The sequence below is a fragment of the Lepidochelys kempii genome, chromosome 14 (assembly GCF_965140285.1).
Source record: "Lepidochelys kempii isolate rLepKem1 chromosome 14, rLepKem1.hap1, whole genome shotgun sequence".
NCBI classification, from domain to species: domain Eukaryota; kingdom Metazoa; phylum Chordata; order Testudines; family Cheloniidae; genus Lepidochelys; species Lepidochelys kempii.
Window position 1 is genome coordinate 46,768,187 of NC_136393.1, and position 25,220 is coordinate 46,793,406.

The following is a 25,220-nucleotide window of genomic DNA, read 5'->3' on the forward strand; positions in this document are numbered from 1 at the left end:
CCCTCAATCCTGATCTGCTTCTTTTTGAGCATAAATTTTTATAAACAGGCAGAAACAGGGGCTAGGGCGAGATTGAACAAAACTCCCTACGCAGAGCCGGGCAGGCAGGATTCCCATCCAGACCAGAGGAGAACAGACACTCACTCACCAAGTAGACATCACAGAAGTTGTGCAGCCAGAAGTGGTGGATGGTGGATGTGACCAAATGCAGCTCGTACTCCCCGAACCTCTGGCCGCAGTCCACTGCAGTGTGGTAGAGACGGCTAAGGATCCATCGGTCCATGGGGGAGCTGGGGCAGACCTGGCAGGGATAGAGGATTGACTCCAGCCCGAGTTACAGAAATCTCTGGGGCTCATTGCTGCCTCCCTGCAATACCACCCACGCCCAGCAGAGGGCACCACATAGACCCAGTATTTCCCCACCTCCCTGCCATGCACCTTGTACCCAGCAGACCGTGCCAGATACATCCATGTTCACCCGTTATACTACCCCCTGCAATACCACATGTGCCCAGCAGAAGGAGCCATTGGTACCCTGTGCCCCCTCCTCCCCATTATACTGACCCCTGGAGTTCCACCCACAGCCAGCAGAGGGAACCAATGCTGCTTGTAACTCCTCCCCACCCCCGAAACACCCCATTACCTCCTCCGGGGTCCGTGGGGCAAACCCTTCTCCCAGGGCCCCCAGAGTAAATCGAACGGCGTTCCACACCTTGTTGCAGAAGTGCCGGGAGCTCAGCACCGTGGCCACGTCCAGGTTAATGTCGTCCCCTGGGGGCAACATAGAGAAGTAGGGAAAAGCCCTGATCCCAGGCCCCGATCCAGCCAGTGCCCTGCCCTGGGGCTGGATCAGAGCCAGTGCCCCCTAGAGGAGAAAGGCCCCATGTCCCATTCTCTGAGCAAGCCAGTCCCCCAACCCGAGGCAGAGTCAGAGCTAGCGCCCCCTAGAGGGGAAAGGCACCTGCCCTCACCTTGGACTCGATGGGAGCACAGCGCGAATCTCAAGGCGTCAGTGCCGCATTCGGGGATCCCCTGGGGGAAGTCTCGTCTCTGGAATGGAAGGGTGATGATATGAAGGGGAGGAGTTGACTGACGGGAATGGGGGAAGGGGGTCAGTGGGGCAGGACGATGGAGGGGAAGGACCCACCTGTCCCTCCACAGCGATGGCCACCTCTCGGGGGTCCAGGTTCCCATCTCGCAGCCTCCCCTGCAAATCCTGCAACGAGGAGAGAGCCTCATCAGGGGCAGGCGTGACGGGGAGGGATGTGTTTTTGTAGGGTCTGTGGTGAGTGTAGGTCAGTTTGTTACTGTAGGGTCTCCTGGAGGGGCTGGGAGAGCCAGTTTGGTATTATAGGGGTGCCTGGAGCACGGATGTTGTGTTGTTTGGTTTTTTCTGAATGGTAGGGGTGGTGGGGAGAGATATGCAGGGGCCAGTTATTGTAGGGTCTCTCTTGGCGGGAGAGTGTGGGGGGGCGGGTAAATGCAGGGCCCTGTTTTTCATTGCAGAGTCTCTCTGGGGGTGGAATGCAGGGTCCAGTTTGTTATAGTAGGGTCTCTCTTGAGGGGGGCGGGAAATGCAGGTTCTTGTTTGTTATTGTAGGGTCTCTTGGGGTGGGGGACGAGATGCAGGGCCCAGTTTGTCATCACAGGGTCTCTCTGGGGCTCTGTTGGCATGCTGCAGGGGTCAGTTTGTTGTTGTAGGGCCTCTCGGGGAGGGAGGCGGGTGCGGTACCTGCAGGGAGGCCCCGTGAATGACGTCCAGTGGGTCTACAACATTCCCCAACGATTTACTCATCTTCCGGCCATGGGCATCACGCACTAGGGAGTGCAGGAAAACCTGGAAAGAGAGAGAACCGCAGACCCCATTATCCCAGGCATGGATTCCCCCCATAGCTCTGCCGGCGCTCCTTGATCCCAACCCACAGCCCCCCTGTTATCTCAGCCCTGGGCTGTCCCTGCCCCGCATACCTGGGAGAACGGCAGCTCTCCAGTCAGCTGCTCCCCCAGCATCACCATCCGAGCCACCCAGAAGAAGAGCAGGTCGCTGCCCGTCTCCAAGAGGCTGCTGGGGTAGAATTCCTGGAGGTCTCCAACCTGCGGGGGGAGGAAGAGAAGGAGTGAGCCAACCCTGAGCAGAGCAATGGGCCCATCGAGCCCGGCATCCCACCTGTCCCCTTTGCTCTCTGTGTTGCTCACCTTACGGGGCCAGCCCAGGGCCGCGAAGGGGAAGAGAGCAGAAGAGAACCAGGTATCCAGGACATCAGCATCTGGAGACACAAACACAGAGCATCGGCCAATGAGCGACTTGGTAGGTTAGCAAAGGAAGCAGCACCCTGGGGACCCTACAATACAAACGACTTCCTCAGTATTGGGTAGTTTCCTTTATCTCTGCATGGTCTCGCCTGCCTCCCTTAGGGTAGGGCACTACCCCAATTTCTCTGGGTATGAAACAAGTTGGGGTCACTACAGGAAACAACTCAGGGTTTATCTGCCCTCAGGAGCACCCCCAAAATTACAGGGCATTCCCCCGATTCCAGAATGGAGACACCAAGGCCTGCTCTGGAATAAGCCAAGCATTCTGGGTAACAGCCTATGCAAATGGTTGAAATTTTGTGTATCCCACTGCAACCACCAAAAGAAGGTCCTGAAGCAGACAGGGGTGAAAAGTGAGTGCACGGGGGAAGTGAGAAGTTTTTGTTACTTGAGGCTTTACCCCCTCCTTCCTTGCCAGAGTCATCCCCTAGAGGCCCTTCTCTTCACCTCTCACCAGCTCCATTTCCTCTTCCGGTTTCTTCAAAATCCCTGATGCTTTTCTGCGGGCTTCCGCCTCTGTCCTGCCCACTACCCACAATGCATCACTCCCATCCTGTTAATAAATGCGTGACAAGAGATGCGAGTAAGTGAGCTAAAGTCCCCCCTGTTGAGTAACCAGGAGCTTCCCCGACAGCCAGCGTCCCTCCCCGACTCCCCACAGCGCCCCCTGCTGGGAGAGGCTGGGGCTGGCATAGCCAGGAGCTTCCCCCCACAGCCAACAACATGCCAGATAAGCAAATATCTCACCTTGCCTAAGTCACATGACCCTGAGACAGAGGCCTGATAGGCTGGAATCTGATGGCCCCACCACAGCTGTCGGGAAATGCACCAATCGCTACAAGAAAGCAAACAACAAAGCCAATAAAGTTGTTTTGTTTCATGCCAGTTCCCCAGTTGGCCACAAGGGGTGATAGAGAGCCATTCCAGATTGAGCTAAGGAGCCAGCCTTCCCCTTGAATTATTGACAAGCCAGTTTGTTATTGTAGGGTTGCTCACAAACTAGACAAACATGGATCCTGCTCCAGAAAGGAGAGGCGCGAAGCCTGGGAATCAGGACTCCTGGGTTCTATCCCCACTCTGGGAGAGGAATGGGGTCTAGTGGGTAACAGCAGGTAGGGGTGGACACCAGGACTCCTGGGTTCTATCCCCACTCTGGGAGAGGAATGGGGTCTAGTGGGTAACAGCGGGTAGGGGTGGACACCAGGACTCCTGGGTTCTATCCCCACTCTGGGAGAGGAATGGGGTCTAGTGGGTAACAGCGGGTAGGGGTGGACACCAGGACTCCTGGGTTCTATCCCCACTCTGGGAGAGGAATGGGGTCTAGTGGGTAACAGCAGGTAGGGGTGGACACCAGGACTCCTGGGTTCTATCTGCAGCTCTGGAGGGGGAGGAGGGTCTAATGATTAGAGTGGGGCAGAACTCCCCTCACCTGATGTTGGACAGCCACGTCCTCCAGTTCTTCTCATGAAATTTCGGGGTGAGTTTCAGACGCCCTGACTCCACGGCCTGAGGGGCGAGACAGAGACGGATGAGCTAACCCAGGGGTGGGCAAACTACGGCCCGCGGGCCGGATCTGGCCCCTCGGGGCTCTGGATCCAGCCCGTGGGATTGCCACCCCCGTGGCGCTGTGCCGCTCTGGGAAGTGGCCACACCACGTCCCTGCAGCCCCTGGGGGTGGGGCGGCAAAGAGCTCCGCAGGCTGCTCTTGCCTGTGAGTACCTCCCCCAAAGTTCCCATTGGCCAGGAACAGATTACCACGGCCAATGGGAGCTTCGGGGGAGGTACCCACAGGAGAGGGAAACACGCGAAGCCTTCTACACCCTGCCACCCCCAGGGGCCACGCAGGGACGTGGTGCCGGCCGCTTCCCGGAGCGGTGCGGGGCCGGGGCCGGGGCCAGCAGGCAGGGAGCCTGCCCTGGGCCCGGTGGGCACTGCTGTCACCCCGGAGCAGCTCCAGGTAAGCGGCGCCAGGCCGGAGCCTGAACCCCTTCTGCACCCCAACTCCCTGCCCTAAGCCCCCTGCTGCACCCCAACTCCCTGTCCTGAGCCCCCTGATCTACCCGAAACCCCTGCCCTGAGCCCCCTGCTGCACCCCACACCCCTCCTCTTCCCCAACCCCTTGCCCTGAGCCCCTTCCTGCACACCACACCCCCTCCCACACCCCGCACTCCGCCCCCCTGCCCCAGCCCTGCAAGCAATTTCCCCACCCAGATGTGGCCCTCGGGCCAAAAAGTTTGCCCACCCCTGAGCTAACCTGTCTTAGACAGCAGAACCTCCAAGAGGGCAGACAGACCAAGCTGCACTACAGCTCCCAGAACTAGGGAAGTTCTCAGGATAGAATCCTGTATCCCACTACTGCCACCAAACACCATCAGGAGATTCTTCTGTAAATCCCATCCAGAGCAAGATTAACTCTTACAGCCTATGCCTCAGGGATTTGTACAGTCCAATAAGAAGGCACCATCACGGCTTAAATCAAGGTCAGGTGAACTAGTGGTTAGAGCAGGGGAGGGCTGGGAGTCAGGACTCCCTGTGCTAAGTGGTGGCCATGCGGGAGCGGCCATTAGGGGACCCCTCACCTCCAGGGCTCTCTGGGCCATTCCCTCACACCGGAGAAACCACTGGCTCTTCAGCAGGTTCTCAATCACATCCCCGGAGCGACTGTAGGATGGAAAAAGAGAAATAGATCCATTTGTAATATCCTGGTACTTCCTACCCCCTCCCTGCAGCACAGCGCCCCCGAGCGCCACACTGGGGCATTGGGGATAACACTGACAGCAAGGGGAGGGCATCCCCTACGGAACCCCCTCCGCTTTCCAGCACCATGCTCCATTGGTAAGGGGGTGTACTACCTGCAGAGGGGCAGCACCATGGCATGATCCTTCATACCCCGGTACAGGCCTCTCTCCTTCAAGGCAGACACCACTTTCTCACGAGCCATGAAGCGATTCAGGCCCTGGAAAGGAACAGAGCAGTAGGGGTAAAACAGAGGGGCTGTGGTTTGGGACTGAGGGGCACAAGTAGAAATGAGGGGGGGGGGGAGGGAGTCCAGGGCTGGGACAGCAGGGGGCTGTGGGTCAGGATTGAGGGGTGTCATTACCTGGAGCCAGTCTCCACACTCAGCTGTCATGGCCCCATCCTCCCCGATCACAGAGACCAGGGGCAGCCCATGCTGCTTGCCCAGCTCGTAGTCGGCATGGCTGTGAGCCGGTGTCACCTTCACGGCTCCTGCAGAGGGCACAGTGGACAGGAAAGAACCTCTGAGACCTGGATCCCACTTCTGACACCAATATAGCCACCTTCCAGCCAGTGCACAACTCGGAGACCTGATAAGGCTGAGGGGCCTGGTGCTTACCTGTGCCCACGTCTCGCTCCACCAGGGGGTCCGTGATGATGGCCAGGAGGCGCCCAGTGAATGGGTGCCGGAGCCACTTGCCGTGCAGGTGCTGTCAAAATAAAAAGGGAGAATCAAAGCCAAGATCCATTATGCCCCGACACTTCCAGTGATCCCCCACTTTAAACTCCATGGATACCCCACTCCCCCAACTCCACGGCAATGACCCTCCCTTCTCCTCCAGAGAGCCTGCCCCAACTCCAGAGACGACAGTCTCCATGATGAAGAACTTCATCTCCGTAGTGATGACTCTGCCTTCCTCCCCATGAGCCCACACCCTCTTCTCCACAGCCATGAGCTCCTTTTTCCTCCCAAAGAGACCCTGCCCCTGTCTCTCAGGAGACACCAGTCTGTCTCCATGGAGATGACTTTTCACCCTTCTGCCCCATGAGACCCACTCCCTGTCACCATGGAGAGGATGCCGCCTTCCCCCCAAACCCTACCCCCTTTCTCCAAGGAGACAACTTATTCTCCTCTGCCCCAAAGTGGCTCCACCCTGTCTCCATGGAGATGACCTCTCACCTGCGAGACACCCTGCCCCCTTCATCCCCGACACCCCCCCTCTCCACCCCTTACCATGAACCGTGGGTCGTCGGGATGGACGGCCACAGCCACGTCCCCCAGCATCGTCTCTGGGCGGGTGGTGGCCACGGGGAGCTCCTCGTCTTCCCCAGAACGGAGACAGGGCAAGGGAGAGACAGAAAGAGGGTGACCGTATGGGGCTGGATTATTACCATGAAAAAAACCACAGCCACCTCTGGGGTGGGGCCGCTGCGGAAGAGTCACACAGCAACACAGCACAGGGATCACTCACCTACCGGCACTGAGATGCAGCCACCTCTGGGGCGGGGCTGCTGAGGAACCCACACAGCAACACTGCACAGGGATCGCTCACCCAGCGCTGAAATGCAGCCACCTCTGGGGTGGGGCAGCTGGGGAACACCTGCCATACCCACCTGTATTGAGCTTGGAAACTCACCCTCCTGTCCATCCACTTTGTAGGAAAAGGTGAACATCAATCCAAAGGGCACCGGGGCTGAGCAGCCGGGCACAGGGAGCAGAGTCCGACCCCGGAGCTGCCGGGTCTCCACCTGCCGGGGAGAGACTGCGTCACGAGACTCGTGGTGGGACCATACTGGTCTCCTCCAACTACAGCCCTCCAAGATACAACTCACCCCCAATCCCCAGCACTGCCCCCCAGACCACGCACTCACCTCTACGTCGGAGATGGCGGAGCGCAGGGTGCACGACCAGTTCACCAGGCACTGCTCGCGGTACACCAGCCCGTCCTCGTGCAATCGCACGAACGCCTCTGCCACAGCCGCTGAGAACCCCTGGGTGGGCGAAGGGAATTGCATTCGCGTGGGCATGTCTCGGGACCAACCAGAGAGACCCCGCTCCCCTCCCAGAGCTGGGGAGAGAACCCCGGAGTCCTGGATCATGAACAGTGGCATCTTTGCACATCAGACACTCACAGCGTCCATGGTGAAGCAGACTCGGTCCCAGTCCAGAGATGCCCCCAGAGCCTTGAGCTGTCGGAAGATCTCGTCCCCTTTCCTGATCAGAGAAAGAAACACTGATTTACAGCACTGACTGCCAAGGGAAAGTGCCAGCCCGCTCTCTGCAGCACAGCGCCCCCTAGTGCCGCACTCGGTCATTGGGGTCAGCACGAGCTGCCAGGGGAGAGCGCCCCCTCCTGAGCCCCAGCCCTGCTCCCTGCAGCACAGCGCCCCCTAGCGCCACACAGGGGCACTGGGGCCAGCGCCCCCCACCGAGCCCGTCTCGCTCTCTGAAGCCCAGCGCCCCCGATTGCCCCCGCCAAGCCCAGCACGGACTCAGGCCGGCGACGCCATAGCTGTACTCACTCCTCTTTCCATTTCCAGACCTCGGCGAGGAATTCCCCTCGCGTCAGGTCCTGCCGTAGGGCGCCCCGCTCCTTCCACAGCTTGCGCTCCACCACCGCCTGCCGGGGGAGAAGGGAGCGTCACCAGAGAGAGGGAGACACACACAGAGCAGGAACACACACAGCACGAGACCCCCAGCTGCCCTACCCCAGAGGTGGCTGCATGTCAGTGCTACAAGAGCAATCCCTGTGCAGTGTTGCTGGGGGCTGTCCGTCCCCCCTCCCCGTTGCCTCACCCCAGAGGTGGCTGCATTTCAGCACCATGCACAGCGTTGATTCCCTCCAGCACACACCCACCATAACCCGACCTACAATTTTGGCTTACTTAGTTCCATCATTCAGGGGTGTGAAAATCCCATGCCCCGGAGCACTGTAGCTCTGCCGACCTGACCCCTCATGCCGACACAGCCATGCCGGTGGACTAATGCTTCCATTGCCCTCTCTGCGGCTGCTCAGGGAGGCGCCAGACCCCAGCAATGTAGACGCGCCCGGTCCCTTTCCCCTCTGGTCTCACCTGAGTGGCAATTCCAGCATGATCCGATCCCGGCACCCACAGCACCTGGCAGCCCTGCATCCTGCGCCTGCAACACAAGTAGGAGAGCCAGCCAGTGCCCCGCCCCGGGGCCAGAGGGGAAAGGCCCCATAGCCCATTCCCCACCCCCCTGAGCCCCTACTCACCATCGCACCAGCGAGTCCTCGATGGCAACCGTGAGGGCATGGCCCAGGTGCAGGGACCCCGTAACGTTGGGTGGGGGGATGCAGAGGGAGAAGGTTTCTGGTTTCCTATGGGGCTGCCGGCTCTGAGACACAGAGAGAGGGTGTTTTAACCAGCACGGCGCCCCCGACTGCACAGCTGGGGCCAGCACTGTGAGGGGGGACCCCACCCTGCTGAGCCCCCCGCCCTGTTCCCTGTAGCACAACACCCCCTAGTGCTGCATTGGGGTCAGCACTGTGAGGGGGGAGTGCCCCCTGCTGAGCCCCCCTACCCCGCTCCGTGCAGCACAGCGCCCCCTGGTGCAGCTTTGAGCCCTGTCACCACTCATGTCAAGGGTGGGACTCTGATTCCGTGGGACGTTTTTACCTGATATTCTGGTTTGAAGAATCCTTCCTTCTCCCACCACCCGTACCACGCGGCTTCTACGTAGCGGGGGCTGTAAGCAGCCGGCAGGGGCACGGAAGTGTCTAGGGAGAGACCCAGCATACAGTTAGCCACGAACAGAGAGGCCCCTAACAAAGTCTCTATAGGGGCAGGGGCAGTGTCTGGTCTAAGAAATGGAGAGACACAGCAAGGCTGCAGACGGATGGACCCTGCACAGAACGCTCTCACGCCAGCTGTGGGGCAGAGGGGGTCCATGAGGGCTTACATTTTCCCATCATACCTTTCTTCTGACCGGCGGCCATCGGGATGTCATACAGAACCACATCTTTCGGAGCCCACACCTTAGCCTGCCCCTGAGGTACCTGGGGAAAAACCAAATACACCCAAGAGGATGCTGGGATATGAACCAGGTTCCATACTAGGAATGATTGCATAGATCTGGCTTTGCCACGCTACAGAACAACATTTATCACGGAGGAGACTTATAGGGGAGGTCGCTCTGAACTGAAATGCAGCTATCTCTTGGGTGGGGCAGCTGGGGAACAGCCCCCAGCAACACTGCACAGGGGTTGATCTTGTAGCACTGAAATGCAGCCGCCTCTGGGGTAGAGCTGCCAGGGGAAAACAGTCCACAGCAACACTGTGCAGGTATTGCGCTCATAGTGCTGAAATGCAGCCACTTCTGGGGTGGGGCAGCTGCATAGAAGGCGCCCAGCAACTCTGCAAAGCAGGGTCACAGAAAAGGAAAAACAATGTCCTCTCCTGGAGTTAAAAGGGGGTCTTTAGTTTCACCCAAGACAGGGCATTGGGGTCAGCACCGACTGAGAGGGGAAAGAACCCCCTACTGAGCCCCCGCCCCATTCCCTGCAGCACAGCGCCCCCTAGCACTACACTGGGGCCAGCACTAACTGCCAGGGGAGAGCACCCCCTACCTCCTGCCTCCGGGCCACTCCAGCTTCAATGGACTCCAGCCTCTCCCGCTGTCTCCTCCGCTTCTCTGCCTTGTTCTTGAGCTGGGTCCTTTTCCACCCCAGCCCCTCGGGGTCGGATTTGCTAGCCTGGGAGGAGGTTCTCCACCCGCAGGGGACGTGCCAGGGCCCAGCCTGGAGGAGCAGCTGGCGGAGGGAGCTCAGAGTCCGACCGGTGCCAGATCCAATCCAGTTTGGTGCCATGTCCGGGCATGGGTGATTCTGATTGCCTGCACAATAATGGGGGAGTCCCCGTCTCCTGGCGGCTCACACCCCACACCGGTGCTGGCACGGCGGTGGCAAGGTGCTGGGGAGGGCAAAGATAAGGGGACAGGACTTGAGACACAGGGACTGGTGCTATCTGCCTCCAGTGACCTGAATCCCCCACTCCCCTCCCAGAACTGGGGAGAACCCAGGAGTCCTGGCTGCCAGCCCCTTCTGCTCTAACCCACTAGACCCCACTCCCCTTCCCTGCCCGAGCTGGAGAGAGAACCCAGGAGTCCTAGCTCCCAGGCTCCCCCTCCGCTCTAACCACTAGACCCCCCCCACCTGCCTGCCTGCCTGAGCCGGGGAGAACCCAGGAGTCCTGGCTCCCAACCCCCACTGCTCTAACCCACCAGACCCCCCCTTCCCTTCCCTCCCCTCCCAGAACTGGGGAGAACCCAGGAGTCCTGGCTGCCAGCCCCTTCTGCTCTAACCCACTAGACCCCACTCCCCTTCCCTGCCCGAGCTGGAGAGAGAACCCAGGAGTCCTAGCTCCCAGGCTCCCCCTCCGCTCTAACCACTAGACCCCCCCCCCCCCACCTGCCTGCCTGAGCCGGGGAGAACCCAGGAGTCCTGGCTCCCTGCTCTAACCCACCAGACCCCCCCTTCCCTCCCAGAACTGGGGAGAGAACCCAGGAGTCCTGGCTCCCAGCCCCCCCCCCTGCTCTAACCCACCAGACCCCCCGCCCCCCAGAGCTGCGAAGGGAACCCAGGAGTCCTGACCCCATCCCCCCCGCCCCCGGCGCTCTCCCCCCTCGTCCTCACGTTGCAACTTCGAGCCCCGTACCCGGCCATTGTGACCTCACCCGCGCCCGCCAATCAGCGGAGAAAGGCGGAGCCCAGGCGCTGTGCTCATTTCCTACCCGCCCCTCCACCACACGATGGGGGGGGGGTGAGATGCATGATGGGAATTTGGAGGACTGAGTTGGGGGGCGGGTGGCTGCGCATGGGGCCGCGGGCACGGCACTGGAGGGAGCCCGCGGCCTCTTATCCCCGGGGCAGCGGCCCAGGCGTGAGAGAAGGTGGGTTCCCCCGGGCTGGGGGGGGGGGGGCAGAGAGGGGAGCCCTCGGGGGGAGGGGAAGGTTGGGGGGAGCTGAGAGGGGAGCCCTCGGGGGGGACGGAGAGGTTGGGGGGAGCTGAGAGGGGAGCCCTCGGGGGGGACGGAGAGGTTGGGGGGGGCAGAGGGGAAGCCCTTGGGGGGGAGGGGGAGATTGGGGGGGCAGAGAGGGGAGCCCTCACGGTGGGGGGGAAGGTTGGGGGCAGAGAGGGGAAGCCCTCACGGTGGGGGGGAAGGTTGGGGGCAGAGAGGGGAAGCCCTCACGGTGGGGGGGAAGGTTGGGGGCAGAGAGGGGAAGCCCTCACGGTGGGGGGGAAGGTTGGGGCGAGCAGAGAGGGGAAGCCCTCACGGTGGGGGGGAAGGTTGGGGGCAGAGAGGGGAGCCCTCACGGTGGGGGGGAAGGTTGGGGGCAGAGGGGAAGCCCTTGGGGGGGAGGGGGAGATTGGGGGGGCAGAGAGGGAGCCCTCACGGTGGGGGGAAGGTTGGGGGCAGAGAGGGGAAGCCCTCACGGTGGGGGGAAGGTTGGGGGCAGAGAGGGGAAGCCCTCACGGTGGGGGGAAGGTTGGGGGCAGAGAGGGGAAGCCCTTGGGGGGGAGGGGGAGATTGGGGGGGCAGAGAGGGAGCCCTCACGGTGGGGGGGAAGGTTGGGGGCAGAGAGGGGAGCCCTCACGGTGGGGGGGAAGGTTGGGGCGAGCAGAGAGGGGAGGGGGAGATTGGGGGGAGCAGAGAGGGGAGCCCTCGGGGGGAGGGGGAGGGCAGACCTTAGGGATATAGGTAGGGGCAGAAAGGAATCCCCTCTAGTAGCAGGGTGGGGCAGTGGGGAGATTGCTAGGGAACTGAGGGAGGCAGAATGGGGAACCCGTGAGGTGGATGGGGGCATTGCTAGGTAATGGGGGCCCAATGGGGGGATACCTGGGGGGTGGATCAGCAGCAGCCTCCCTCCCAGTTGTGGTGTGTGGGGGGGTGGATGGCTGGGAAATTGGGGGGTAGGGGGCAGGGGTGAATTGGGGAGTTGGTAAGATATTTGTGGGGGGGCAGAGGGGGCCACTTTGCAGTAGAAGGTGGGAATTAGGGGACATGGGGGGGGATCCCTTATGCAGATCTCAAGGCCTTGTACAAAGGAGGTCAGTGTCCTTGGGGGCGGGGCTGGATGAGCTCTTGAAGTTCCTTCCTGCCCTACATTTCTATGACTCTATGACAATCCCCATTTTCCTGGTTGGGGGAGAAACTGAGGCACAAAGCGGTGACTTGCCCAAGGTCCCTTAGCAGGCTAGTGACAGAGCCTGGACTAGAACTTAGTTCTCTGGAGTGTCTGTCCATTAAGTCTTGCTGCCTCGCCTCCAAAGCCGTTCACGCCCTAGCCCCCTGTTTCTCAAATGCGGCCACCTGGAGCTTTTCTCGTGGCCACAGCTTGCTGGGCAGTGACTGGGGGGTGCAAAGCGTTGGGCCCTGCCCCAGGGCCACCAGCAGGGATTGGGCTGTGCCCCTCTCTGGAACCACAAATGTCAGAGGAGCAGGCTGCCAGTGAATTCCCCACCTTCCCAGGGGCAGTGAGGCTCGGGCTTCGGGCTTCAGCCCTGAGGTGGCGGGCAGCAGGCTCCGGCCCTGGATCCCGGCTGCACGGCAGCAAGTGCTAGCTCTTGGCTCAACCCCTGCTGCCTTTCCAGCCCCCCATCCATCTCCCCTGGCCCCCCGCTGTCTCCCTGCCCACCTCCCCATCCAGGGCTGAGTAAGTCTGCTGCGAGAATTGATATTTGTATGTTTGTTAATATCGCTTTTCACAGCCTCCTGGCTAGCTAGCAAGTCTGCCGCTCCGAAGAGCGGTATTAACAAGCATCACTTTTTCACAGGAACAGACTTACTACCTAGCAGATCTCTTTTTAAAAAAAAAAAAAAAAAAAAAAGCAACCAAAAAAAGCCAAAGAAACACCAGCACAAAAAGACAAGAATGTGCAAAGCACCTTATTTGTGTTTCTATCCTGTGTAGGTCCAGTAAAGAATAGAGACAACTGGACGTTACTTTTATTATTACGTCTGCAAAAAAAACCCCAAAAAACCCAACATAAATAAATGAGTCCTGTGGCACCTTATAGACTAACAAACATATTGGAGCATAAGCTTTCGTGGGCGAATACCCACTTCGTCAGATGCATGCAGTGGAACTTTCCAGAGGCAGGTGTAAATATGCAAGCAAGAATCAGGCTAGGGATAACGAGGTTAGTTCAATCAGGGAGGATGAGGCCCTCCTGTCACAGCTGAGGTGTGAACACCAATATCTGTGCATATTTATTTGTTTTTCCTAAAGTTAATTAAGTATTTTAGGAAACGTTGTCAGAGTGGCCGCCAGCAAGAGTTGGTGGCCGCATTCTGAGGCCAGCAAAAAATGTGTTGTGAGAACCCCTGGCTTGGCCCCACCCAATCATCTCTTATTCCCCATGGAGATCTCAGCTCTTGCCTCCCGTCAGCCCTCAATCCCAGCCTCCATCGCTTTGGTACATTTTCGGACAGGCCCCTTTGTGCTTTCTCCCCCGCTGCCCCAACCATGTCCACAGAGCTCCCCCATCGTCGTCCTTCACGCTCTCCTTGGTCATGGCCCCTGCTGCCGCGGATCCACCATGTCAGTGCCCCCAGCTTTTACCCAGGCCCTTGGGGGAACCCTGTCAGTGGGCCAGACCCCCAAGGGGTCCCACTCTTCCTCCGAGACTGACCCTCTGGGCTCCAGCCCTCCTGCTTCATCCTGTGAGCTCTGCCCAACTAGACTCCTGTAGAGACTTGTACCCTCTTTAGGGACCAGTGCAAACCAGCCTGTGTTTGCAGGGACACCCGGCAGCCTTTTTGAAGCGGAGCAGGGTTTAGTAATTGACTAGAAGTCCTTAGGTTAGAACTGGCGCAATGAAGGTTAAGACATAATCCAGCTGGCCAGGCTGCTGTGAACTCCAATCTAGTCCTTCTCCCAGTCCCAGGTGAGAGCAGCCCGGCCTCTCCTGAAAGCCGGCTCCTCATCCCCCTCCCCGTCACGGCTTCCATCATCGTCTTGGGTTTTCCACTGGTACGGGTCAGCCTTTAACAACCCCTTCAGTCTGCCCCAGAAAGCCAGACAACACACGTTCCATGTGTGTCCTGTTCTGCCCCAAGAGCAGACGTAACTCTTTTGCCCCCAATCAGCAGCAATGAAGAGTACAGAGGGAAACTGAGGCACGGTCGTTGGCTTAATCAAAACCGTGGAATATGCCCACTTTGTCACACCTGTAATTGTTTGGCTGCTGGTGTGTTACAGCTGCCGAGCGACACTGTCTCATTCTTCCCATGTGCTCCCTGCCCGTCTGTTTCTTGTCTTAATGCTTAGATTGTCGGCTCTGTGGGGCAGAGACCGTCTTTTTCTTCTATGTTTGTGCAGTGCCTGTCACTGTAGGGCTTGGTCTATGTCTGGGCTCCTAGGTGCTACTGGACTACAGATAATAAATAATAACAATAAACCAGTGACCCTAGCTGGAGATTTTCAGCTCTTTGGAGCTGCAGCTGCCTTGCATGTGTGTACAGCACCTAACACAATTGGGCTTCGCCTGTCTGAGCGCTACCGTAATGCATATAATAACACTCCTTTTAGAAATCAGGCCTAGGAGCTTATCAGCTGGAGCTCCCAACATCAAGTGCCAGTGCTAAATATCCACTCATACCTGGTGCAGATTAGCCTCTATTCACAAATCACAAGGGAGTGGAGCCAAACTAATGTCGCACCCCAGCTAGAGGGCAGATCCCAGACCACAGAGGTGCTGGGGGAGTCGGAAACCTCACTGGGGTTCTGCCACTAGAGGGAGAAGGAGTACACGGTAGGTAAAGGTGGGTTACCTGGCACAGATCCCCTTCGTCATGATCAAGGATCCTAGTTTTCCGTAATAAAAACCCCAACGTTCTCCAATTAAAAAAAAACAAAACCAAACCATAAAAATCTGTTTTTCCGGGATTACAATGGAACGCTGAACTTCAGTTTCCCAAGCCAGAGGATATCTCGGTATCCGTTGAACACAGCATTTTACTGATATATTTACAGTAGTGAAACCCTGAAACGATCCACTCAGTTTATTGTTCCTTTCCCGTTGTCGATGGCCTGGCTGGTTCACCCCCGTTTTTGTTCCTTTTCTTTCCGTTTACGTTCAGCGCTTTCTACGTATTCTACAGTAGTCGGCCTTCGAACGCCATCTGCAGCCTTGCCATTTCCATCACCGTGAAATTTGTCCTTTCCGAGCTCAGTGGCACGGTCTTTAGGGGGGATTTTTTAAATTTTCTGGCGTCTTTTCAGAACTTTAATTCCTCACAGCGGGAGGCTGAAGTGGAATTTGAGCTGCAGGAAAACCCGAACCCCTGTATGCCCTTGGATAACCTCTCGACACCGGAGGCAGTTTCTCGGAGTCTGTTTAGCTGTGTCTGTTCAAAAATCAACCACCAGAGAAGGTGCTTGTGCATTTTTTCCTGTGGCCAATACGTTTCTAGGCTCCCTGCTCATGCTTGCTCTGCCCTGCTGCCTTCCAGGGGATGGACTCCGTGATGAAGCTGCAGAGGGTGCAGCTGAAATGCAAGAACCTACACGAATTCCTGCGGGGGCTGAGCCCGGGAATCCTGGATCGTCTCTACAACCACCCCGCCACCTGCCTGGCTGTGTTCCGGTGCGTGGGCTGGCCCCTCCCGCCGGCGGGACAGCTGGGTCTGAGGCGGGGAAGGGACAGACTGGGAGGACTGTTCCAGCACTGTCCACTAGGGGGTGTCTTGGCCCTGAGAGAGGAGTTTGGGCTGGAGGGGCTCTGTTCTAGCCTGGGGTTCCCATATAGGGATGGGGATTGGGGCCGTTTCTTAGGTTGGGTATCAAGAATCGTTGGCTAATTCTGAGAGATGGAGGAATTGTTGGCCTGGATCTAGCCTGATATCCTATCACCCTGCACCCGGCCCATAGAATCATAGAATATCAGGGTTGGAAGGGACCTCAGGAGGTCATCTAGTCCAACCCCCTGCTCAAAGTAGGACCAATCCCCAGTTTTTGCCCCAGATCCCAAATGGCCCCCTCAAGGATTGAACTCACAACCTTGGGTTTAGCAGGCCAATGCTCAAACCACTGAGCTATCCCTCCCCCGCCATCTAGCCTGGTATCCCGCCTGCTCCCCAACCACTACAGATCAGACCCCTGGGCCCATCTAGCCCAGTATCCTGCCTGCTCTCTACTATTCCAGATCAGGCCCATGGGCCCATCTAGTCTGGTATCCTGCCTTCCTGCAATGCCAGATGAGGTTGGACCCATGGGCTTGTCTAGCCCGGGCATGCCCAAGTCGAGCTGTCCTGTTGAGTGCCCCTGGGGGCCTGTCCTTGTGCTTTGTGTTTCACAGTGAGCTGCCGGGACTGGCGAAGAACTACGTGATGCGGATGCTCTTTCTGGAGCAGCCCCTCCCCCAGGCGGCTGTGGCATTGTGGGTAAAGAAGGAATACGTCAAGTGAGTCTGGGGGCTGGAGGGCCTTTGAGGTGGCCTGGGTGGGATAGCTGGAACTTTGAATACTGATCTGGGGTCACTACCAACCAGTCCCCCAAGCCAGCCAGTCCCCCTGGCCAGGAGCTGGATCAGGGTTGGCGCCCCCTAGAGGGGAAAGGCCCATTCCCCACCTCCCTGAGCCAGCCAGTCCCCCTGCCCTGGATTGGAGTCAGCACCCCCTTGAGGGGAAAGGCCCCATGTCCTACTCCCTGCCCTCCAAGCCAGCCAGTCCTCTGCCCTGGAGCAGGATCGGAGCCAGCACCCCCTAGAGGAGAACGGCCCCGTATCCTATGAGTCAGCCAGTTCCCCAGTTGTGTGACCAGCACCAGAGGAGGTCATAAACTTCCCATAATGCACCTCATTGTGCACAGTCACCCCATGGTCCCAGATCCCTTCCTGACCCCCCCGGCTGGGGTCCCAGCCCTTTCCCTGCAGCCTGGAGGTGGCCGCAGGCTCTCGGCTCACTCGCGCTTTGGTCTCGCCACAGGGAGCAGGAGGAGAGCTCTGACGTCCTGCTGGGGCTGCGGCTCTGGCACACCCAGCTGCTCCCGGGGGGCCTGCAGGGGCTGGTCCTGAACCCCATCTTCAAGGAGAACCTGCGCATCGCCTTGCTGGGCGGGTGAGAACCTGAGGATGGGGGGTGGGGAGCCACTGTATGGATGCCCAGGCACCCTGCGCAGGAGGGCTGGGAGTTTCTGAGGGAGTTAGGTGCCTTCTTTCTATTGACTGACCCCCTTGGACTGCCGGTGCTGGATACCTGATTCCTTTAGGTCCCCCTGGAAACCCCAGCCGTGAGCAGTGCAGCGCCCCCACAAGGCAGTCGCTAGCCTCACTGCCCAGAGGGGGAAAATGAGGCACAGAGAGGGGACCGGATCCGCTCATGACAATATAAATCATTATCAGGACTGGGAACAGAACCCAGGAGTCCTGACTCCCAGCCCCCTTGTTCTAACCCACTGGGCCCTACTGCCCTCCCAGAGACACAACCCAGGAGTCCTGGCTCCCAGCCTCTTTCCCTCTCCCCCTCCAACCCACTAGACACCACTTGCCTCCCACAACTGGGGAAAGAACCCAGGTGTCCTGCGTCCTAGCCCAGAGTTGGGGATAGAACCCAGGTGTCCTGATGGATCACTGAGATCAGAATACTTAATTACTTGGATCTGGTCTCTATGCCAATTAGACTTATTTAGTAGTGTAGTCCAGTAGGTAGGGTGGGGGGGAAGGGTGGGGAACCAGGACTTCGGGGTTCTCTGCATACCTTGGATTGGGCGTAGTGGGGTCTAGTCGGTTAGAGCGGCGAGGCTGGGAGTCAGGACTCCTGGGTTCTGTTCCCAGCTCTGGGAGGGAAGTGAGGTCTAGTAGGTTAGAGCAGGTGGGGCGAGGAGTCAGGACTCCTGGGTTCTATCCTCATCTGTACCACCCGCCTTGCTGGGTAACCTGGGGCGAGTTGCCATAAAAAGGCACCTGCAGTTCACACCTGTGGCCACCTAGTGGCGCTGCTGCTCAGCGAAGTCAGCAGAAGGCTTCTGTTCATGCCAGGCTGGGTAACTCCAAGGGCGCGGTGCGGGTTTAAAGAGCCAGTGCCCATTGGATCACAGGTCCAACAGGTGGCCTGTTCTGACCCTGATCCATTTTGTGTCTCGTTTCCGGTTTTAGGGGCAAGGCCTGGTCCGATGACACCAGCCAGCTGGGACCAGACAAGCATGCGCGGGACGTCCCGTCACTGGATAAATACGCCGAGGAGAGATGGGAGGTGAGTGCTGGTAAACCCCTGCGCTGACCCCGAGAGGACCCAGGAGTACAGGCTCCCAGCCACCACCCTGTTCTTAGCACTAGACCCCTCTCCCCTCCCGGAGCTGGGGATAGAACCCAGGAGTCCTGGCTCCCAGCCCCCCCTGCTCTAACCACTAGACCCCAATTGACTCAACTGGGTGGACACTTCTGTACTAAGATAACGCCATAAACATTTCCCAAACACCTCCAGTACAAAGTATCCCAAAGCACTTTGCATGCTTCACATCCTTTCACTCACACACTGAGATGCAGCCACCTCTGGGGCGGGGCGGGGCGGCTGGGTTCCAGGAGGGATTTTTGCCACTGACTAGGGGAACAGGGTTGAGAGGCCCTCTGGTGGCAGAAAAGGGCAGCACCTGCAAATGGGGTGCGTGTCTGGAGCGTTCTGGGTTGCTGACCTGTCCATATGTCCATCTCCTGCTGGCCCAGGTGATCCTGCATTTCATGGTGGGCTCCCCCAGCGCCGCCGTCAGCCAGGATCTAGCCCAGCTCCTCATCCAAGCCGGGCTCATGAAGAGGTGAGTGGGGACACCGGGCCTTTCCCTCTAGGGGGCGCCGGCTCCGATCCAGCCCCAGGGCCGGGGACTGGCTGGCTTGGTGGGGAGACTGGGATGTGGGGCCTTTCCCCTGCAACCAGCCCCCGTCTCTGGTCACCTAAGGAGGAAGACCGAGGGCTGGACAGGCCGGGGACCCCCAGCTCTTCTCTGCCCCCTAGTGGCTGCTGTAGTAACCCAGCCTGCAGTTGCAGGGCGTGCTGAGTCCTGATCCCTGTCTCCCCCAAACCCCCTCAGCAGTGAACCCGGAGAGCCCCCCTGCATCACCTCCGCCGGCTTCCAGTTCCTGCTGCTGGACACGTCCTCCCAGCTCTGGTACTTCATGCTGCAGTACCTGCAGTCCGCAGAGGTGAGATCTCCTCCCCAACCCCTAGTGCCTCCCCCCTTTCTCTCTTCCCCCTCAGGCCATAGAGTCCCCCCTCTGTCTGCTGTTGGAGTAGTTCCCTTCCCCCCACTATCCTCCCTCCCCCACTGTCTGCCCCCCCCCAGCTACCTCCCCACTTCCCAGAAGCTCCGCCTCTTGCATCCCAGCCTCCCACCCCCCCCCCTCCCCGGGGCTGTTTTAACCCCTCGTTATCTCCCCTGCAGACCAGAGGCATGGACCTAGTGGAGATCCTGTCCTTCCTCTTCCAGCTCAGCTTCTCCACCCTTGGCAAGGTATGGCTGGGAACCTCCTGCTCTAACTACTGGACCGCACTCCCCTCCCAGAGCCAAGGCTAGAACCCAGGAGTCCTGGCTCCCAGCCCTCCTCCCGCTCCAACCCACTAGATCCCACTCCCCTCCCAGAGCTGGGGATAGAACCCAGGAATCCTGGCTCCCAGCCCCCGCTCCTGAGCAAATTGATTTAACTGGGTTTGGATCAGCTGTACAAGGCAGGAAGGCAAACACAGTAAGTTCTATCATGAACCTCTCCATGGGAGACTGGCTGGCTGTTCGTTCCCTTTACAATCATAGCGTCAGAGAGCCTCACAGGGAAAGGGTATTGCGCCCATTGCGCAGCTGGGGAAACTGAGGCACGGAGCAATGAAGCAGCTTGCTCCAGATCACGCAGGGAGTCAGGGAATTGAGACCAGATCTCCTGAGCTCCAGCGCAGAGCCCAAACCACTAGACCCTCCTTCCTTTTGCTCCTGCAACACATGGTAGAAAACATCTACAGGGACATGGCTGCTGCTGAGAGGAGAGGAGGGAGGTTAAGGGGGGAGCTGCGTGAAATTGACCCTACTGGTCAATTTCAGGCTGTGGGGAGAGAATTGTGTTGGGTGTTTGCCCCCCAGGGGGCAGGGCTGGGAGCCCCGTGGCTGGGAACATGTAGGATCAGACAGGGCAGAGCTATGGGGAGCGATTCTGAGGGGACTGATAATATGGGAGCCGCACTGGGGCTTCCTTATGTCTGGAAACAAAGCGTCTTTGCTTTCGCCCCCTCCCAGGATTACTCGGTGGAGGGAATGAGTGACTCGTTGCTCAATTTTCTTCAACACCTTCGGGAATTTGGTCTGGTCTTCCAGAGAAAGGTAAGTGGAGAAGGACTGGGGGGGCATTGGCAGAGCCTGGGTGGGGGGAGCTCAGGGCTGGGCTAGCAGGAGGCTGCGGGTCAGGGTTGAGGGGCACCGGCGGAGCTGGGGGCTGCGGGTCGGGGTTGAGGGGCACCGGCGGAGCTGGGGGCTGCGGGTCAGGGTTGAGGGGCACCGGCGGAGCTGGGGGGAACTGGGGGCTGTGGGTCGGGGTTGAGGGGCACCGGCGGAGCTGGGGGGAGCTGGGGGCTGCGGGTCGGGATTGGGGGGCACCGGCGGAGCTGGGGGCTGCGGGTCGGGGTTGAGGGGCACCGGCGGAGCTGGGGGGAGCTGGGGGCTGCGGGCCGGGGTTGAGGGGCACCGGGGGAGCTGGGGGCGGCGGGTCGGGGTTGAGGGGCACCGGCGGAGCTGGGGGCTGCGGGTCGGGGTTGAGGGGCACCGGCGGAGCTGGGGGGAGCTGGGGGCTGTGGGTCGGGGTTGAGGGGCACCGGCGGAGCTGGGGGCTGCGGGTCGGGGTTGAGGGGCACCGGCGGAGCTGGGGGCTGCGGGTCGGGGTTGGGGGGCACCGGCGGAGCTGGGGGCTGCGGGTCGGGGTTGAGGGGCACCGGCAGAGCTACGCGTGGGATGAGGGTCTCCGCAGACACCCCGTGTTTCCCCCCCTTGCAGAGGAAGTCGCGGCGCTATTACCCCACCCGCCTGGCCATTAACCTGTCCTCAGGAATCTCCGGCACCACCACGGACACCCACAACCAGGGCTTCATCGTCGTAGAGACCAATTACAGGGTCTATGCGTACACAGGTCAGAGGTCAAGGGCCAGGGGTCGCCCACATGGCTAGTCTCCAGTCCCCTATCCCCTCCTCGCTGCGGCCCCGGCACATGGGGAGTGCAGGGGTAAATGAGAGCAGCAACTGCTGCCTAACAGGCCAGAATCATGGGACCCAGCGGGGAGGGGGGAGAGTCAGGACTCCTGGGTTCTATACTCTGCTCTGGAAGGGGAGTAGGATGTTGTGGTTAGAGGAGGGGGGATGGGTTCTATCCAGCTCTGGGAAGAGAGTGGGGTCTAATGGGTCAGAGCAGACAGGGGCTGGGAGTCAGGACTCCTGGGTTCCATTCCCAGATTGTGCCTCGGTTTCCCCCTCTGACACAGGGTCGGTGATCCTGATCCCTGTGTGTACAGGCAGGGAGATCTATGGGTGGGATCCCCCATACGCTGCGAAGGATGGTGACTCTCTGGGGGACACTGATTCCATGGGATGGTGCTGGTCATGCCTCCAGGGGGTGGGGCTTCCTTAGATAAGGCCACAACCTGATTGTTTGTCTCCTATCCACTGCCCCGCCCCGCCCCAGACTCGGAGCTGCAGATCGCGCTCATCGCACTCTTCTCCGAGATGCAGTATCGCTTCCCCAACCTGGTGGTGGCCCACGTGACCCGCGAGAGCGTCCAGCAGGCCATCGCGAACGGCATCACAGCCGAGCAGGTGAGAGCCAGGGGACACATGGGATCACAGAGACCCCGTGAGGGCTCCCACCTGGGATGGGATCGCCCCTGATCCCAAGCAGTGGGGCTCCCAGCCTGCCCCTTGCGGGGAGAAACGAATCAAACATTTCCTGCTTTGGATAACCCAGTCCCCTTCTCTGCACCCCCACCAGGAGGCAGGACTCCTAAGTTCTATTCCCAGTTCTGGGAGGTGAGTGGGATATAGTGGGTTAGAGCAGGGGGCGCTGGGAGCCAGGACTCCTGGGTTTTGTCCCCAGCTCTGGGAAGGGAGTGGGGTCTAGTGGTTAGAGCTGGGGGGGGGTGGGGTTTGTCTCTGAGGCATCATATGGACCCGCACTCACCCCCCGAGGGGACAGTCTGGTTACGGGGACGGATCATCCAAGGTGGGGTTGTACCCGCAGCCCTGGGGGGAGGGACAGGCTGTGGGTGGCTGCTAGGGGGCGCCGGCTGGTTACAATGTCCTCTTTGCCTGCAGATCATCCACTTCCTACGGACCAGAGCGCACCCCGTGATGCTGAGACAGGTGAGGAGCTGGGGGGCTGGGAGCCAGGACTCCTGGGTCCCCAATCTGTATAGCATTGATGACAGTATTTCTCTAACTCCTCGGGGCTGGAGTGAACTAGCCAGGGCAGAGATGAAAGGGGCTGGGCTAGAAGAAAAGCTGATCACTGACGGTGCAGGGCCGGTGAAGGAGGCAGGTTCGAGATGGGGGAGGTTCCAGAGACCCAGTGGGCAGAGGGGAGGGGGCAGGTACCATAGAGATCAGGGCCCTATGAGTGCCGAGATGGTCTCCATCCTTGGGAGCTGTGGGTGGGTCGTGGGGCTGGTAGCTGCTGAGTGACTCCTCGTCTGCTCCCCCCGCAGACCCCTGTGCTGCCCCCGACCATCACGGATCAGATCCGGCTCTGGGAGCTGGAGCGCGACCGGCTGCGCTTCTCCGAGGGTGAGTGTCTTGGGGGGAGGGCTGGATGCTGGGGGGGCCGCAGCAGGGGAGGGGTGGTGCCCTGATGGAGCCTGATGGGTTTTTTCCTCCCTCTCTGCCCCATTCGCCTCTGTTCCCTCCCTCCATTCCACTTACCCATCTCTCCATCCGTCCTCTATCCATCTCTCTCCTCCATCCCACTTATCCATCATTCATCTCCCCTGCCTCATTCTCCCTCCATCCTCCCCTTCTACTTATCCATCTGTCTTGGCCTCCTCTTCCTCCTCCATCCATCTCTGACATCTCCATTCCTCCACACATCTTTTCATCCCTCTCTCCATCCCCCACTCTGCCCCTTCCCCTCTATTCATCCATCCATCCTTCATTCCCCTTTTCTGCCCCATCCCCTCTCCTTCCGTCTCTCCATGTCTCCCACTTTTCCTTCCATCCATCCTTCCTTCCCCTCTGCCCCATTCCCTCTCCTTCCATCTCTCCCACTTTTCCATCCTTCTATCAATCCATCCTTCCTCTCCCCCTCGTTCCATCTCTCCATGTCTCCCCCTTTTCTTTCCATCCATCCTTCCTTCCTCTCTGCCCTATTCCATCTATCCACGTCTCCCACTTTTCCTTCCATCCCTCCCTCCCTCCCTTTCCCCCGTGCAGGCGTGCTGTACAACCAGTTCCTGTCCCAGGTGGACTTTGAGTTGCTGCGGAACCATGCCCGGGACCTGGGCGTGCTGGTCTTCGAGAACCCGGCCAAGCGCCTCATGGTGGTGACGCCTGCCGGCCACTCCGATGTCAAGCGCTTCTGGAAGAGACAGAAGCAGAGCTCCTGAGGGGACCCCGTGCCCAGCCCCGAGGAGTGGACTGCTGCTCCCCACCATCCGATGTGGGGGGAGAGCCCACTGCACTGAGTGTCCAGCAGTTATATCAGGAAGCTCAGTGGATCTCCAGCAGGGAAGGGGTTAAATTGCAGCACCTCCTTCCCCCGAACTGGATCTCTCCTTTGGCAGATTTCTTTCCAGCAGCAAAGAGGTTACATGATGACACGCTCCCCTTCCCTCCTGTGGTGGAGGGGGGGCTAACTGGTCCTGTCCCTCTGCATCAGTTTTTGAGGGGCTACTTTGCTGATTACCCTGGAACCCCTGGCTGGGGGTGGAGTTGGATGCACCTTCCAAGATGTGACTTAAGGTTGTGATCATGTTAGAAGCATTTTGGGGGGTAGGTGTGCGTGGGTCTGCACCCTGATGTCTGTGGGGTGATCCAGGGCTGGGTTATACTCCTCAGCCCCCCCTGCCCCCAACCCTGGCTTGATGCTTTCCAGCAGCTGGAGGAGGAGATTCTTCTGGGGCCTTTCTCCTCTAGGGGGCGCCAGCTCCTATCCTGCCCTAGGCCAGGGGACAGAGACAAAGTGACTTGAGCCTGCTTTTCCTGTTGGGTGTAAATGAGTAACCCCACTGGCCTTAGTGCGGCTGATTCCCCTCTCATCTGGTGTAAATTAGGAGTCACACCTGATCTGAACCGGTGGCAACTCCATGAACGGAATTGGAGTGACCTGATTCACACTGGCCAACCAGATCAGAATCCAGCCTTGACTCTGTCATTGATGGGCTACTCTGGATTGATACTGCACTCAGCTTCCAGGCCTGGCTCCAGGGGTGTCTCTGGATTTACATGAGGGGAACAGGAGAATCCAACACCTGTAAATAGGCTTTTCTAACTGTTTTAGAGAGGACTGAATAAAGCTCCCATTGGAAAGTTTTGTATTTGCTGGCTGGCTGTTGTCATTCCTGGCTGACACAGGGTAGCCCCTGCAGGCGGGCATGGTGTAGCAGGGGAGCCCTGACTTGACTTTCCCTGCACCCAGGGGGATATCAACAAGTCCATTATGTTAGACGCTAAAGGGCACCCCCTGGTGGAGGGGCTCGGGCCACGGAAAAGCCAACGCAGAATGTAAAACTTTCACCCCAACAAACATCTCGGCTTGGAGAGCCTGTTCTTAGTCCCTCTGTCCCCCACCAGAGGCCAGCGCTCACCTCAGGTCTAAAAAGGGACTTTTGTGGCCGGGAAAAGGAGAAAGTTTGGTGAGAGGTGCTGTCCCTGGGCCTCTCTGCACTTCCATTTAGCCAGTGTAAACCAGCAATATAATTGATGACAAGGGTGCAATCGAAATCCCTTACTACTTTTGAGGTCCTCAGCTGAATGCCATAGAAATGCCTACGACTAAATACCATGTGAAAAACCAGAGGGGCTGGAGGTCCAGGAAACTAGCTTACATGGCTAAGAGCCCATCAGGGCCCCTTCTTTGTAAAGTAAGTAACAACTTGTCCATAGGGCTCCTGTTGATGTCGGGATGGTGTATTAAAGCCGTCTAGAAATGGAAGGTGTGCCAACAATGGAACCCACCGACCGACGGAGCCTACT

At 59.1% G+C, this 25,220-nt stretch overlaps 2 protein-coding genes across 8 annotated transcripts in view; one reads left to right on the top strand and one right to left on the bottom strand.

Annotated features, from left to right (window-relative positions):
- Window positions 1-23,610, bottom strand: part of VARS2 (valyl-tRNA synthetase 2, mitochondrial) — a 30,377-nt gene extending 6,767 nt beyond the window's left edge. For 2 of the 6 annotated variants that reach the window (XM_073311110.2, XM_073311115.2), the window contains exons 1-25: window positions 10,707-10,784; window positions 9,642-9,984; window positions 8,990-9,071; window positions 8,692-8,792; window positions 8,289-8,410; window positions 8,125-8,191; window positions 7,573-7,670; window positions 7,183-7,264; window positions 6,922-7,041; window positions 6,687-6,798; window positions 6,284-6,372; window positions 5,669-5,759; window positions 5,414-5,541; window positions 5,166-5,269; window positions 4,893-4,974; window positions 3,743-3,819; window positions 3,061-3,148; window positions 2,761-2,866; window positions 2,197-2,267; window positions 1,969-2,094; window positions 1,733-1,837; window positions 1,148-1,216; window positions 972-1,050; window positions 644-771; window positions 149-301 (exon numbers count right to left, since the gene is read on the bottom strand). In XM_073311110.2, coding sequence (XP_073167211.2) covers window positions 149-301; window positions 644-771; window positions 972-1,050; window positions 1,148-1,216; window positions 1,733-1,837; window positions 1,969-2,094; window positions 2,197-2,267; window positions 2,761-2,866; window positions 3,061-3,148; window positions 3,743-3,819; window positions 4,893-4,974; window positions 5,166-5,269; window positions 5,414-5,541; window positions 5,669-5,759; window positions 6,284-6,372; window positions 6,687-6,798; window positions 6,922-7,041; window positions 7,183-7,264; window positions 7,573-7,670; window positions 8,125-8,191; window positions 8,289-8,410; window positions 8,692-8,792; window positions 8,990-9,071; window positions 9,642-9,881 — 2,520 coding nt within the window. In that variant the 5' untranslated portion in view covers window positions 9,882-9,984; window positions 10,707-10,784. Of the gene's footprint in view, window positions 1-148; window positions 302-643; window positions 772-971; window positions 1,051-1,147; window positions 1,217-1,732; window positions 1,838-1,968; window positions 2,095-2,196; window positions 2,268-2,760; window positions 2,867-3,060; window positions 3,149-3,742; window positions 3,820-4,892; window positions 4,975-5,165; window positions 5,270-5,413; window positions 5,542-5,668; window positions 5,760-6,283; window positions 6,373-6,686; window positions 6,799-6,921; window positions 7,042-7,182; window positions 7,265-7,572; window positions 7,671-8,124; window positions 8,192-8,288; window positions 8,411-8,691; window positions 8,793-8,989; window positions 9,072-9,641; window positions 10,139-10,706; window positions 10,794-22,215 lie in introns of those variants that run through there. The other 4 variants (XM_073311114.2, XM_073311111.2, XM_073311112.2 and 1 more) reach the window with 4 other exon arrangements.
- On the top strand, window positions 10,832-24,558 carry GTF2H4 (general transcription factor IIH subunit 4). 2 transcript variants are annotated; one of them, XM_073311165.2, is made up of 14 exons: window positions 10,832-10,963; window positions 15,530-15,663; window positions 16,375-16,479; window positions 17,003-17,134; window positions 18,172-18,268; window positions 18,739-18,827; window positions 19,104-19,212; window positions 19,452-19,520; window positions 20,292-20,375; window positions 21,042-21,174; window positions 21,724-21,854; window positions 22,350-22,397; window positions 22,739-22,817; window positions 23,460-24,558. In XM_073311165.2, the coding sequence occupies exons 2-14, from the start codon at window positions 15,533-15,535 to the stop codon at window positions 23,630-23,632; spliced, it is 1,380 nt and encodes a 459-aa protein (XP_073167266.1). In that variant the 5' UTR covers window positions 10,832-10,963; window positions 15,530-15,532; the 3' UTR covers window positions 23,633-24,558. The 2 variants fall into 2 exon arrangements, with proteins under 2 accessions (XP_073167266.1, XP_073167264.1); XM_073311163.2 differs by having other exon boundaries at window positions 10,833-10,963; window positions 19,101-19,212.
- The last annotated feature ends 662 nt before the right edge of the window (window positions 24,559-25,220 follow it).

What these genes read in the sequence shown, in the direction of transcription:
- GTF2H4 (XM_073311163.2), top strand. Translation starts at nt 15,533, where the DNA reads ATGGACTCCGTGATGAAGCTGCAGAGGGTGCAGCTGAAATGCAAGAAC. An exon ending in CGCATCGCCTTGCTGGGCGG is followed by an intron (nt 17,135 to 18,171) that starts GTGAGAACCTGA and finishes TTCCGGTTTTAG; the next exon opens with GGGCAAGGCCTGGTCCGATG. An exon ending in CAAGCCGGGCTCATGAAGAG is followed by an intron (nt 18,828 to 19,100) that starts GTGAGTGGGGAC and finishes AAACCCCCTCAG; the next exon opens with CAGTGAACCCGGAGAGCCCC.